At 42.8% G+C, this 16,159-nt stretch overlaps 1 protein-coding gene across 1 annotated transcript; it reads left to right on the top strand.

The window, feature by feature from the left end:
* The first annotated feature begins 276 nt into the window (after positions 1-276).
* LOC118484994 (protein HOMOLOG OF MAMMALIAN LYST-INTERACTING PROTEIN 5-like) lies at positions 277-1,083 on the top strand. Its single transcript, XM_035981181.1, has one exon. It carries the CDS (start codon positions 277-279, stop codon positions 1,081-1,083), a length of 807 nt encoding a protein of 268 aa, XP_035837074.1.
* The last annotated feature ends 15,076 nt before the right edge of the window (positions 1,084-16,159 follow it).

Consider the following 16,159-nt stretch of genomic DNA (forward strand, 5'->3'; position numbering starts at 1 on the left):
GAGGAACCTCAGAGACGAAGAGACCTGTACGAGCCAGCGAGACACTCAACCTCGCACAGTTCAACACCGTCCTACCGACACTCGTTCGGGCCAGACTCGGAGAACGACCCGAACAACCCGCAACCTTCCTATATCCCGCTACAACGCTCGGTATCTCACCGTGCATTTGGGGATCCTACCCCGTACTTCATAGGTCAGTTCAACCCGGCTGACTACATACAGGAACCTTCTGGATTTGTTCCACTAGGTCCTCAAGACCATTTTTCGGAGGACCCCATGGAAGAGGATGAAGATCCTACTGAACCAGCGCGTGGTACGCCCACGCATCCGATCGAAGTCTCCGATGGATCATCATACCATGGTCCACAATACCAAGGCCCTGACAGCTTTATGGCCTTGTTCGACCGACACGAGTGGTGTTACACACCATCTCATCATGAGTCGCAGCAGCAACAACATCCACGAGATCCTTCTGAGGATCCAAATTACGAGGCAGTGACGCCACCGCCTCCCCCAGCTGCACAACCAGTAATGCCTGATCCGCCAAGGCGGAGAAGATCAAACGCAAGAATATCTACCCGTGAAAGGGATTTCCGCTTTAGCACCCCTCGACACTCGAGTGGTAGCCATTATCCATCCCTACCGGAGGAAGGGTCTTCAAGCCCAGCACAAGAGGCAAACTCGGCACCAGTTGGGCATAATTCGCCGCAATTTGGGGACGACCGCCCGTTACCTCCATACGCAACAAACTATAATCCGTATGAGCCGTCAACACAAGCGCACTACAATTACAACTACGAGCGCGACCCCTACGTGGTAGCGGCCAGGTATGACGCCCGCTACCCAGACAGAGCTCAAGGACCTCCAAGAGTGCCAGATTACTCAGCTCATGGGTATCCCGCGCCACCAAGACCTCCAGCTCCTCAAGCACAACCACGATTCTCTCCCCCTGAGCAAGAGGAGATACTCCAGCGATTAGACCGCGTGGAAAGAGAGTTTGAGGAAGAAAAGAAGAGCCATCGAGGCTTCCTAAAAGGCTTGGCAAGCCTATTGAAGGGCAAGAAGAAAAAGCGAGACCACTAGCCTTAATAAATGTACTAGTGTAAATTCTCATTATAAATAAGTCCCTGCGCGGACATCTATCGTATTTTAGTCCTTTATGGACTTATCCGTTAAATCCTACAAGGACACATGTCGTGTACTAGTCCTTGTACGGACCTATCTTGTACTTTAACTTGATTAGAAGTATGTACTATTTCAAAGACCCATTTAGGGCGATATGTACTAATAGTTGAAATTATGAAATGTACTTTATGAGTTTGGTTTTACTATGAATGAAATAACTCAAAACCATTCCTTTTACATTGATCTGCCCAAATAAAGAATCTCAAAAAGGTGAAACCTAGCTTGGTGTCTTTTATGATCCAGTCATGATGGTATGACCTAATTAAGAGGTTCAGATTCACTGTTAACCTCTGCAAGCACGTTGACATCCATGGCAGATGTGATTCGTTACAATCACACACGTCATTCTTATACAATAATCCTTTAAGGATTTCAAGACCCAATTAACTGATTTATAAATCATGGGCTAGATCACCAATAGAGGCGATCAAATTGTCAAACATCCATTTGAGATGTAGTGCCTACGGGCCACCCATAGTGAAACATCCATTAGTGATGTAGTGCCCACGGGCCAATGTTATTAAAACATCCATTAGTGATGTAGTGCCTACGGGCCAATATTATTAGAGCATCCATTAGTGATGTAGTGCCTACGGGCCAATCTTATAAAAACATCCATTAGTGGTGTAATGCCTACGGGCCGATGTCATTAAAAACATCCATTAGTGGTGTAGTGCCTATGGGCCATAATGATAGTCTTATAAAGACAAAGGACAGTGGTGGTCTATGACTCCCTGCCAGAAAAAGAGATAATAGAACTACGGTTCAAACCTCTCTGCCATTGATTTTGAAATCTTGGCTACTATTACAAAACATCCTCATAATTAGGCTTTAATATCGCCAATACTATTATATAGTTGAGATAGGATATGTTCGAATCCTAACAGATAATGTGTGTTAAGTTAACCAGATATGGTCTCTGTTACCATGGTTAACGAATTGTCATAAAAGACAATTCCATAATAAAATTCTAAATGAAATTCGTATTATCTTCTATGGCAGATTTCAGTCGCAATGGCGGAACCTGATGGAACAAGCAGCCATACAAATAATGAAGATTACGATAACGCTCAAGTGCACCTAACCGGCGCACAACTGAAAGCTTTGATTGACGAAGTTGTCTTGGCAGCTCTGAATCGTCAGTCTACTGAGACCTATAGCAGGTCAGTGACTAAACCACTCTCTAAGACCAAGTCACAACCCAAACCACCTTCTCAGCCTAAGAAGGATGACGACAGACATTCGTCGGCTGAAAATAGTGTACATCGCGAACGCGAGTACACTGATGCATCGGGTGCGAAGGGTTGCACCTATAAATACTTTGTATCATGCAAACCCCGCGAGTTTACAGGGGAGAAGGGTGTGGTTGATTGTATCACCTGGCTTGACGAGATGGACACAATTGTGGACATCAGCGGGTGCGCTGAGAGAGATGTGGTAAAGTTTGTATCTCAATCGTTCAAGGGCGAGGCCCTAGCGTGGTGGAGGGCGTTAGTGCAGGCTTCAGGTAAGTCTGCATTGTACAAGATGTCTTGGGGGGAATTTATTGCCCTCATAAAAGAGAACTACTGCCCTCAACACGAGGTTGAAAAGATTGAAGCTGATTTTGTCTCACTCGTGATGACAAACCTGGATTGCCAGGCATATCTGACAAGCTTCAACACCATGTCACGTCTGGTGCCATATCTGGTGACACCAGAACCCCGAAGGATTGCCCGATTCATTGGGGGCTTAGAGCCGGCGATTAAGGCCAACGTAAAGGCCTCTAGACCAACAACCTTCAGGTCGGTGACTGACCTCTCCTTGTCCCTTACACTTGATGCTGTCCGTCTAAGGGCACAGCGGAGCAAGGAAGCCGAGAAACGAAAGCGTGAGGACGATACCTCACGAAAATCGGGGAAAAAGCACCGTGGGAACGGTGAGGGCAAGAGAGGGTCAGAGGCAAAGAAGGAGGGGCAATCTGATGGGAGACCTTACTGTAAGGTATGCAAGAAACCTCACTCCGGGAAGTGTAGGTTTGCGTCTGGCTCACAGTCGCAACAAAAGACTTCTTCTTGTGGACTGTGTAAGTCCAAAGAGCACAAGACCGTTGAGTGCAAGAAGATAAAAGATGCAACCTGCTATGGTTGTAATGAAAAGGGGCACATAAAGAGTAACTGCCCAAAGTACGCTAAGAAGGCAGAGGAAACGAAGAAATCGAATGCGAGAGTGTTTCGCATGGACGCAAAGGAGGCAGTCCAGAACGATAACGTGCTCACAGGTACTTTTCTAGTAAATAATATATTTGCAAGAGTACTATTCGATTCTGGAGCCGATAAATCTTTTGTAGATCAAAAATTTTGCCAATTACTAAATATGCCAATCAAAACCTTAGATATAAAATACGAAGTAGAATTGGCAGACGGTACGATGGAAACCGTCTCCACTGTTTTAGAGGGATGCGAAATATCTATTAGGAATCACTCTTTTCCTCTATCTCTACTTCCCTTCAAGCTAGCAGGTTTTGACATTGTGCTAGGAATGGACTGGTTGTCCCATAACCAGGCCCAAATCATATGCGGCAAAAGGCAAATAGTCTTAAAGACTCCGAGTGGTGAGTCTCTTACCATTCGCGGAGATACGCAGTACGGGTTGCCCGAAGACGTGTCTATGCTCAAAGCTTCAAGATGTCTAAACAGAGGCTGTGTAATCTACATGGCACAAGTATTAATAGAAGAGCCTAAACCGAAGATCGAGGATCTTCCAGTCATTTCTGAATACCCCGAGGTATTTCCTGAAGAACTACCTGGTTTGCCACCAGATAGACAAGTGGAATTCAGAATAGACATTATCCCTGGAGCAGCTCCGATAGCTAGAGCACCGTACAGATTAGCTCCAACGGAAATGAAGGAACTAAGGACCCAGTTAGACGAACTGCTGGCGAAGGGTTTCATCAGGCCCAGTTCATCTCCCTGGGGAGCACCGGTCCTTTTTGTCAAGAAGAAGGACGGGTCGATGCGTTTATGCATTGATTATAGAGAGCTGAACAAAGTCACTATAAAGAATAGGTATCCTTTACCAAGGATCGATGATCTATTCGACCAGCTGCAAGGAGCCAGCTACTTTTCAAAAATAGACTTAAGGTCAGGCTATCATCAGCTCAGAGTCAGAAATGAAGATGTACACAAGACTGCATTCAGGACTCGTTATGGTCACTACGAGTTCCTGGTGATGCCTTTTGGGCTCACAAATGCACCGGCTGCGTTCATGGACCTCATGAATCGCGTCTGCAAGCCGTATCTAGACAAATTTGTCATCGTCTTCATCGACGATATTCTGATATACTCTAAGAATCAAGCTGACCACGAGAAGCATCTTCGTTGCATTCTCGAATTACTACAACGTGAGCAACTTTACGCCAAGTTCTCAAAGTGTGAGTTTTGGCTACGAGAAGTGCAATTTTTGGGTCACGTCGTAAGTGAGCGTGGTATCCAAGTGGATCCCGCTAAGGTAGAGGCGGTTATGAACTGGCAAGAGCCAAAGACGCCTACCGAGATCCGTAGTTTCCTAGGATTGGCAGGATACTACCGAAGGTTTATTGAGAACTTTTCAAGGATTGCTGCGCCCTTGACTTCTTTGACCAAGAAGAAAGAAAAGTTTATATGGGGCCCAAAGCAGCAGGAGTCCTTCGAAGTCCTAAAGCAGAAGCTAAGCAACGCTCCTGTGTTGACGTTACCAGAGGGTACTGATGAGTTCGTAGTTTACTGCGACGCATCACACACAGGCATGGGGTGCGTACTTATGCAAAAGGGCAAGGTGATTGCCTATGCATCAAGACAATTAAAGGTGCATGAAAAGAATTACACCACCCATGATTTGGAATTGGGTGCCGTTGTATTTGCGCTAAAGCTGTGGAGGCATTACCTTTATGGTATTAAGTTTGTGATTTATTCAGATCACAAAAGCCTTCAGCACTTGTTCAACCAGAAGGAGTTGAACATGAGGCAACGCCGTTGGATGGAGACCCTGAATGATTATGACTGTGAAATCAGGTATCATCCCGGCAAGGCGAATGTAGTCGCCGATGCCTTGAGCAGAAAAGAAAGGGTAAAACCCATTCGCATCAATGCCAAGAGCATTGAAGTCAAGAATAATTTAATGGAAAGGATATTAGCTGCACAGCGAGAGGCTGTGTTGGAAGCTAATTATCCAAATGAAAAGCTAGGGGTAACTGAGGAGCAGTTGACTCCTAGCAAGGATGGAATCTTGAGGCTGAATGGACGTATATGGGTTCCAATTTACGGAGGGCTACGTGATGTTGTTCTCCAGGAAGCCCATAGTTCCAAATACTCGGTCCATCCTGGTGCTGATAAAATGTACCAAGACTTAAAGGCAAATTATTGGTGGATAGGCATGAAAAAGTCTGTAGCCACCCACGTAGCAAAGTGCTTGACTTGTGCTCAAGTCAAAGCCGAGCACCAAAAGCCGTCTGGCTTGCTACAAACAGCCTGAACTTCCCGAGTGGAAGTGGGAATGTGTAACTATGGACTTTATAACCAAGTTACCTAAGACCAGAAAAGGGAATGACACGATATGGGTCATCGTCGATAGGCTGACTAAATCAGCTCATTTCTTACCCATTAAGGAGACGTATAGCTCCGACATGTTAGCCCAACTTTATGTTGATAAGATTGTAGCCTTACACGGCATACCTGTGTCGATTATCTCCGACAGGGATGCTCGATACACGTCACATTTTTGGAAAAGTTTCCAACAATCTTTGGGCACGCGTTTGAACTTTAGTACTGCTTACCATCCACAGACGGACGGTCAAAGTGAGCGTACTATTCAAACGCTAGAAGACATGCTTCGTGCATGTGCAATCGATCTAGGTGGTAACTGGGATAAGAACCTACCCCTGATCGAATTCTCCTACAATAACAGCTACCACACCAGCATAAAGGCTGCGCCTTTCGAGGCACTATATGGTAGAAAATGTAGATCGCCTGTTTGTTGGGCGGAAGTAGGAGAGGTCCAATTATCAGGACCAGAGATAGTTTTCCAAACCACAGACAAGATTGTCCAAATAAGGGAACGTCTCAAAGCTGCCCGTGATAGGCAGAAAAGCTACGCTGATCCAAAGCGTAAAGATTTTCACTTCGAAGTGGGTGAAAAAGTATTGTTAAAAGTGTCACCTTGGAAGGGGGTGATGCGCTTCGGCAAGAAGGGCAAGCTGAGTCCGAGGTACATAGGACCTTTTGAGGTCATCGAACGAGTCGGATCAGTTGCCTATAAACTGAACTTGCCTGAAGAGCTCAATGGAATTCATAACGTATTCCACATCTGCAATCTCAAGAAGTGTTTCGCCGACGAGTCGCTGGTGATCCCTCACACAGATGTGCATATAGATGAGAGCTTAAAGTTATAGAAAAACCTTTGTCGATTGAGGATCGACAGGTGAAGAAGCTTCGCAGAAAGCACGTACCGATTGTAAAAGTCAAATGGGACGCTCGTAGAGGTCCTGAATATACGTGGGAAGTCGAAGCTACGATGAAAGAAAAATACCCTTATTTATTTGAGTAAATCTCGGGTCGAGATTTATTTTAAGGGGGTGAGGATGTAACACCTCGAATTTTTGTGTCCAATGATGTGTTAACACGTGTCATTCGATTACACGTGGCATCTATAATAAATAAAAGGACTAATTTTGACAAACCTTGAAAGTATATAAATTCGAGGGTTATAAATGTCAATAAGGGTAATATACTGTATAGTAACCCTAAATGAATGCTTAAACCTTCAAACAAATAAATCATAAATCAAACGGAAGCGAAACGCGGAAGAAAGTGAGAGATTACGAGCTACTGGGGTTAACTGTGTCAACATGTTTAATTATACCTCTGAGTGACCCTTTGACGTTCCCAAGGCTTCGTAACCGTATTATACGCTCACTAGAATATACCGTATAAATTCCGCAAAGTTCCGTCTTAAGACGAAAGAGTTATACTCGAAATTCGTATAAGAAGGGTTAAAAGCGCAAACAATGAAAGTTAAGGCTTTCTGATTTAATTAATAAATAAACCGGGGACTTAATAAAGCGGGTATATAACACGAGGCCCCTATCGGTAAATAACCGAGGGCCAAACCGCAAAGTTACCCCTTCAAAACCGAAAGGTCAGGTAAATCATTACGAAAGATTTCGTTATTAATGGCCGATTCTGGTAATCATTGCAAAAGATTTGAAAATTTCTGAAATCTTAACCTCACGCGGCCCGCGTGAAGGTTAAGGGTTAGTGGAGGCGGGCCGCGAGCCTCTTAACTAACTCGCCTAATATTAAAACTTTAGGCGACCCGCGTAGAAGATGCATGGAATGTCCATGCGGGCCGCGTAAAGTGCCCAGATACAGAAAAGTTGTGTTTTCTTGACTTTTGAGCTCTTGAACGATCATTTGATCAATTATGGCAGCATGATTGCCCCCTACACGACCCATACCCCTTAGGGACACCTGCCCATGATCCATGATCAATTGTAGCTTGTTGTGTAATGATCTTGAAGGCTCTTAAGCACTATAAATAAGCTACATTGGCTCATATCATTCACAACATCAAAACACACAACTACTGATCATTCTAAGTGCTCCCTAGTGTTCTTCTCTGCTCCATATTCAAGTTCTAACTTCTGTAAGTTGCCTTGATCATTCATACTTCAGTTTATGCTTAGTATTTAGCTAAAAACCAAACCATCGTAAGTATGGTTTGACTTTAAAATAACTCAGTGATGATTCAGTCTTATGACGAATCAAAAGTAGTTTTGAGTTGGTATTTATGTGGGTATTAAACCTCTACAATGGTTCCCCCTGATCACCACTCTAACTATGTCAAATATCGAGTCAAACGTGCGGTTAAAAAGTCAACAGAAAGCTATTTTAGCGATTTATGCATAATCTGTAATATATATATTATGGAACCTGTTTTGACACTCATAAAATATGATATTTAGCATATAAACTTGTTAGCGCTCGTTTGAATCGACCATTTGCTATATTGAACCGGTTCGGAGCCGAATGTCGCAAAAGTTTGACTTTTGCTTTGACTTCAGTTCTGACCCGTTTTAGTGAGGTATAGATATGCCTTAGGACTCTCTTAGGACCAGGTCACATGTTGGTATAAGCCTCTGTGATCGGTTCATGAGTTATCCGAGTCTTTTACGTATTTCCGTTAAACGCCTAAAAGTTGACCGTAACGGCCTTTTAAAAATAAAACGAGTATTTCGGACACGTGAACGGACCAGAACCTTGCTTATTAAATTATAAGCATGTCCGTGAAGTTTCACGTCAATCCGAGGTCTAGAATGAGAGTTATGCTAAAAGGCACACTTTTAAGAAACTTTTGTAATTTACGGCGCAATTAGCATAACGCCTATCTAAACCAAGTTTTCGCCACCAAACTTTTTACCCACTGTATTAGAATAATATTTTGGGAATTTTAAAGATTTTTAATAATTTTTACCTTGCTCATAACCTGCGGTTATGGCTACGGTTCGGTAATTACCGAATATACCCTTTTCGGCCAAAACGGGAGTTCTACAAGGTCTTTTGACCCGATTCCAGTTGCTACTGATTTTAAATAATAAATAAAGTATTTTGAACTTTATAAACTGGTCGGGAAACTCAGATTTCCTGTAGAACCCGAAAAGCTCTTTTAAAGTCTTTAAAATAACCGAAAAGCCCCTACGGGGCATAATATGAACTTAAACTCGTTACGGCCACTACGGAAGGTATCCTACTGATACCACAACCTATTTAGGGCATATTGACATAGGAAATAAACGTAAGACTCTTATGGTTAACCGTTTCGCCTATTTGCGCACACGGTACGGCTCATGGAACTAGTTTTCGTGCAATAGCCGATATGGGTCAAATTATATTATTTGAACCCCAAACTCCAGAATGTGAACCATAAACCCATATTAAACAAGTCTTTGAACTTGTTGGGTCGGAATCACATTCCATTCTCGGTTTTCGCCTTTCGCGCGATTAAACCTTAATTATATTCCGGAACCAACCGGTCTAGGCTACGGCCACTATAAAGACCCGTTAGGATTCTATGAGGTTAATTAAAACCTTCGTTCCAGATTAGGAGCCCCGGTAAAAGCTACCAGTGATTTAATCTAATAAAGGACTATACTTGCAAAGGTAAATACTTTTGACTTATTTCCCCTATATGGGCTTGGGTTACGGTATATTAATACCGCTTGATTGAGCATCATATAATTCCATCGCTTAGGTGGTTAATTGATTTAAATATGATCGGCTCATTTAAACAGTTTTGTTTCTTATGAGCCTTTGGGGGGTTATTGACCGTTGTCCCGGATATCCTTGGCATCATTTTACGAAATGGCCACGACCAGTCGACATCCCGGTGTAGGCGTACACCCGGTATAAAGTGTCGACATATAAATATTAAAAGACGTAGCCGTTGGTTTTTATACTACGGTTTTACGCAATGTGGTGCGTCAATTAATCTTTAACCCGGCACGACCCGGGCCACTAAACGCATAAAAGAACATGTAAAACGTTCACAAGATCATTATGAATTTTCCCAAGTTATAAAAGAGTTTGTGCCTTGTGCATTCAAATCAATTTTAATAAACATTTTCAAATGAGTCAGTTGAACGTATTTACCAGTGTAAACTGACGTATTTTCCCCAAAAAGATTAAGTGCAGGTACCTAAACGTAATTGGCTGGTATTAGCTCCCTAGCGTCGGGATAAGCCTCGCAAGCTTGATTGCAGTATCTAAGGGAACAATACTTTACTCTTATTTACGATCCACTGTGGATATATCCAACCCCTGTAATACATTTTGATATTACATTCAGAGGTTGAAATTTATATATATTTATCTTATGCTTCCGCTGTGCATTATATAATTGTGTGGTTTAACTATATTGTTGCCAACATCGTCACGGTAATCCCCCACCGGGCCCACCGGTGAGACACGTGGAAATAGGGGTGTGACAACTTGAAAACTTGTTTTTGAGTGTTTTGGTAAATTCCGGCCATATTTCCGGTTAAAAAAAATTCCGGTGACTGGTTTGAGGATAAGATCACCATTTTTGGTAAACTTTTCAAAGTTGGTGGGAAAGTACAGCCTGCCATACTCTTTGCCGAAAGTTGACCTTCACCAACCCATCACCTTTTCACCAACCTGTCACATCAAAGTCAGTTGTGTCAGAACCTCTCGAAAGATATCTTTCGACATCGAAAGACTATCCTTCGACATCTGTCGATCAAGGAAGGCTCGAAAGATTGTTATCCTTCGACCCATCCTTCGAAGTCTGAATCATATCCTTCGAGAAAGGAATCTAATCGAAAGACAAGTGTCCGAAAGATAAGGATTTAGCTCGAAAGATAAGGATCTTTCAAAGGAGAATCCTTCGAGCTCTTGAATCTTTCGAAATCATTGTTCGAGACTCAACAGTAATCTTTCGAGTACTGTTGATCCTTCGAACAATAGTTGATCTTTCGATTGTGGTCAGTTTGTTGTTAACAAGTTTCTGTAGTTTACAAATCCTTCGACCAGGATCCTTCGGCTGTGTATCTTTCGGATCATTCTTACTTAGCATTTATTTTGCTTATCAATCATGAATCCGAATTGGTGGAATCCGGCCCCCGACAGTGGTAAATATACGAGCTCTGGTTCTACTCCTTCATGGTGGGGTACACCGGCGCCAGACAGTGGAAAGTACACATCTACAAGTCTATCGCCTTCATGGGCCGAGTCTCCGGTATCAACATCTTCTCAGGGAAATCAGTGGGCGTTGGTATCAAATCAAACTCCGAGCATCCAAAGTATTCTGCTCAGTGAAAGTGAAACAGGGAGTTTGAATCGACCTCCGAAGCTGATGCATTTAAATGAATATCCGGGTTGGGCAGACAGATTTCGTACATATGTTCTGGGTCAGAATACAGAGTTGTGGATACGTTTCACCACAGATTTTGATCAAGCCATTGAGGTTGCTGCTTCTTCAACTGCCACATTTGCAGATCTTCCAGAGGATCAGAAGAAGACTTATGATCTGGAGAAGAAAGCTTACGCCATTCTCACTCAGGCGTTAAGCAAAGATATATATCATCAGTTTGTCAGCTTCAAGACTACCAAGAAGCTGTGGGACGGTTTAAAGACCAGAGGAGTAGGGAATGAGGCAACACGTCAATTGCGTCATGATCTGCTCAAGAAGGAATTTGACGGTTTTGCATGCTTGGATAAGGAGTCTCTGGGGGATATGACAAGCAGATTTTATCATTTGCTTACTGAGTTGAACAAATTTGGCGTGACAACAACTCAGACAGAGGTTGTGAAGAAGTTTGCTGATGCATTGCCTCCCCAATGGAACAGTTTTCTGGAGATTTTGAAGTATAATGGGGTCATGGCAACTACAAACATCAATGACTTCGTGCAGTTGTTGGAGAACAAGGATCAAGAAGAGACCTTGAAAGCTAAGAGAGTTCCAGTGCCACAAAATCCAGAAATGTATTATGGAACTACAAGCTCCTCTTCTTCAAGAGCCATAGTGCCAAGCAGCCAGCATGCACCTCTGCAGACAGCATTTGTTACAAGCACTGATATGTATGGAAATACAGTGCAAGTTCCTGTTAAGCCTCCTCTAACCACAGACATGTATGGAAATCCAATACAGCCACCTCCTCCTCCTCCCGCTCAAACACAACGTGCATGTTATGGAGGAACATCATCTGCTGGCCAACCAACAAAACCAAGTACAGTGCAGCTTGACACTTCAAGCTTTTCTAAAGTCAGTGTGGAAGTAGCTAAAGAACACATGGAGCTGCTTAACACCGTAGTGAGCGCGTACTGTGGGTTAATAGAAGGTCAGATTGGCAACATCAATCTGACACAGGAAGATTATAGGCAGATTGATAAGGAAGAGATGGATCTGATGGATATCAAGTGGGCCTTTGCGAGTGCTGTGAGAAGAGCAAAGGATTGGATGGAAAGTACTGGCAGAACCAGCTTGGAAAGTAAGCGAGACACCAAGTATGGGTTCGATAAACAGGCAGTGAAGTGCTTCAACTGTGGTGAACGGGGTCACTTTAAGAGAGAATGTACAAAGCCAGCCCAGCACGGTAATCAAAACCCCTTCAGAAACCAAGGCAACCAGCAGAACAGAAACAATGAGCGTACATTGGTGGCTGTCAACAACCAAACCAACCGAGCACTTGCAGTTCAGGTGGATGAAGGTTGTGACTGGTCAATCCAGTTGGGTAGTGATGCACCCGATGGAACAGCATGTTTTGCTCAAGTTGTGAAGGAGCTAGTTCACACCAGTGGTGGAGAATCTTCTGCCAGTGGTGGTGAATCGTCTGAGGATGAAGACTCTTCTGGGTACAGCAGGAGTGTTGATGAAGAATCATCCAATTCTGGTGATGATCATGTGGGTGAGACATCAAATGCAGCAATTGATGCAGAAATTGATAAACTTTTGGAGGAAACTGCAGCAGACACTCAAAGAAGATCTATTCTGGTGGATCAAGCTGCTTTTACTTCGTCTTCTCTTCATTCAGCCTTTATGGCTAATGTTGGCAGTTCATCAAGTCAGGTATGTGTCGATGAACCCACTGCTGATAATTGTGTTAACTGTGATAGCTTGCATGCTAAATGTGCTGATCTAGAAGGAAACATGTCTGAGTTGCAAGCCAAACATGATGCTTTACAAGCTAGTTTGTTTGACTTGCAAGACAAACATGATTCCTTAAGTACTGAGTGGAGTGACTTGCAAAGCAAGCATGAGGCTTTGCAAGAGAAATATGATGTGACATTCATCCACAATCAGAAACTGACTGTGGATCTCTCAAAATGCACAGAAGCCAACATGTTTTATGAAAATCATGAAAAGGAATTTAAGTCAGTAATTGAAACATTAAAGAAAGATAAAACTGAACTGACTAAAATGGTTTCAAGAAAACAAACTGATATTAATTTGTATATTTCTCGCCTTGAGATTATGCAAAAAGAAATGGCTTGTGTGAAAACAGAAAGTGATGCGATCCAACTCAAGCTAGACAGTTATTTGAGTTCTAGCTATGTGTTAGATCACATCATCGATGTTCAGAAGGAAAAGAGAGATGTCACATGCATAGGCTACAAGAAGTGTCCACCACCAGTTAGACACAATTATGATGCCATGCCAGATGAGGAGGACAGAGTGTTCTTTGAACCATCTGTGCCTCTAGATGTGAAAGAGTTTGCTGCAGGGCTCGGATACCAAAAAGAAGTATCCTCAGATTCAGATGTGTCAGCAGATACATTTGTAAGTGCTGAACTGGATCAGGATCCTCCTGTCATTATTGAGGATGCTGATTCGTCTGATGATGAATCTGATGATGTTGTCAAAGCAAAGTCTGATGCGGTTGTTAAAGATGAGGACATACCTCTTGAGAATTACATTCTATGTGATCCTCCAGCAAAACTCGCTAAGACTGTTGCAATCGAGCCCGTGTCTGAGAAAGAGTCGGAGAGTGTGAATTTGCTGTACACTCTAGTTGGTGATGATAAAATTTATTCAGACAAAGACTTTCCGATTAAAAATGTTAATCAATCTTTAATCAGTAAAGTTTTTGAAAATTCGACAAGTAAGTTTTTGGGAAAGACAGGACCACTAGTTACAGTTACACAGTGTCCTCCTGTCCCAAAAGCTGAAATTCGAAAGCAATTTGGCAACAAGAAATTACCAACAGTGCCAAAACAGCAAAATCACACCAAACCCAAAGGAAAATCACCGGCTCAAGCTGAAAAGAAGTCGAACCAAAAGAAGAAGAAAAATGTTAACTTTGTGAAATCGACGGGAACAGACAAAATAGAAAAGTTTGAAAATCATTCTAACTTAGATTTTGTCAAGAAAGCCTTTGTACAGAAAAGGAATGAACTAAATAGTTCAAAACCTAGTACCTCGGGTTCACAAAGTTCAACATCATCGGCTAAGAGATCACATGATACTTCGGGGTTTGTTTAACGAAGATCATGTTTTGAGTGTGGAACCATTGGGCACATAATTCGAAATTGCCCATATCTTCATAAGCAGAAAGAAAAGGTTGATGCTCCCCGTGATCAAGATGACCGTAAGCGATCTGTTTCTGTCAAACAAGATCCCCGCCTTGCAAAAGAAAGGGAAAAGAAACAGAAACGCCAACAGGTCAAAAGGATTGAAAAAGCAATTAAAACCGATGTGGTTCAAAAACAATCTGTTTCTGTAAAACCAGTTAACCCAAAAACTTCAAACAACAAAGAAGTTAAACTTTTAAAGAATAACACTGGTGAAACCAAACAGACTTGGAGACCAAAAACGGTTGTGAAATCAGGGGGACCATCACAATTCACCAACCATCAAAGACAAGAAGTTATTGTCATTGATGAAAATGGAAGACCCAAGACCACAATGGCTTGGGTCCCCATCTCCAACTAATCATTTGAGTTCATGTGCAGGGTGTTCCAGGAGGAACTATCAGTAGTCACTGGATTGTTGATAGTGGGGCATCCAGGCACATGACGGGCGACATGAAGCTTCTTTACGACGTAAGATCTATTAGAGGCGGTTATGTTGCTTTTGCTGGAGATAAGGGTGGATATATAACGGGAGAGGGAATGATATCCAACGGGGTTGTCAGCTTTGACAAGATCAATTTTGTGCAACAACTTGATCACAATATTCTCAGCGTTTCTCAAATTTGTGACAAGCAATTCTCAGTGCACTTTGATGCTAATGGATGTTATGTGCTGAAACCCGGCTTCAAAATTCCAAAAGAATGGATTCTCTTGTCGGCTCCAAGGATAAATGATTTGTACGTTCTTGATATGAGCCAGGCTATTACTACGTCTGCACAAGCAACATGTTTCGTTACAAAAGCCACAGAAAAAGACATTATCTCTTGGCATAGACGTATGGGCCACATTCACTTGCGCAAAATGAATCATTTGGTTTCAAATGAATTGGTGAATGGTGTTCCCCTCAAAAATTTCCATCTACAAGACGTCTGTGTTTCGTGCCAAAAGGGTAAACCAACAAAGAAGAAGCACCCTACAAAGAAGATCAACACGGTGGCAGTTCCCCTTGAACGTTTGCACATGGATTTGTTCGGTCCTGTGAAGCACAAAAGTATTCGGGGTGATCAATACTGTCTCGTTGTTACTGATGATTATTCTAGATTTTCTTGGGTCGCATTCATGGCACACAAGAGTGAAACCTTTGGAATTATCAAAAACTTGATCGTTCAGATTGAGAGTTTGTATAAATTGAAGGTTAGGCGGATACGTAGCGACAATGGTACTGAATTCAAAAATCATGCCATGACGGAGTTTTGCACTGAAAAGGGTATTCTTCATGAGTTTAGTGCAGCTTATACTCCTCAACAAAATGGCGTCGCTGAACGTAAGAACCGCACATTGATCGAGACTGCTAGGACAATGTTGGTAGAGTCGCAATTACCCATTCCATTCTGGACTGAAGCTGTGGCCTCTGCATGTTACACATTGAATCGAGTCCTTACAGTCAAAAGGCACAACAAGACCTGCTTTGAGCTTATCAACAAACGGAAACCAGATCTGTCTTATCTTGAACCGTTTGAAGCTCCTTGCACAATGATCGATCCTAATGGAAAGTTTGGGGCAAAAGCAATTGAAGGATACTTTCTTGGATATGCCACCCCTAACTTACGTGTCTGGAATCTAGAGACAAGAAAGGTCGAGGAATGGTCTGAGGTCAGAGTACAAAGGCACACCTTGCCAGTCAAATGTCCTGGTCAACCTTGGATGTTTGAGTACGTTGACTTTTTCAATTCGATCAATGTTGAAGCCGTTGAAGAGAATGCTGCGGCTAGGATGTTTTTCGAGAGTGACAATGCAACAGTTTCACCGGTGGTTCGTCCAATTCTTGTTAATCAAGAACCATCTTCTTCGGTGAACAATAATACTCTCAACAA

Source organism: Helianthus annuus, chromosome 12 (genome assembly GCF_002127325.2).
Source record: "Helianthus annuus cultivar XRQ/B chromosome 12, HanXRQr2.0-SUNRISE, whole genome shotgun sequence".
NCBI lineage: Eukaryota > Viridiplantae > Streptophyta > Magnoliopsida > Asterales > Asteraceae > Helianthus > Helianthus annuus.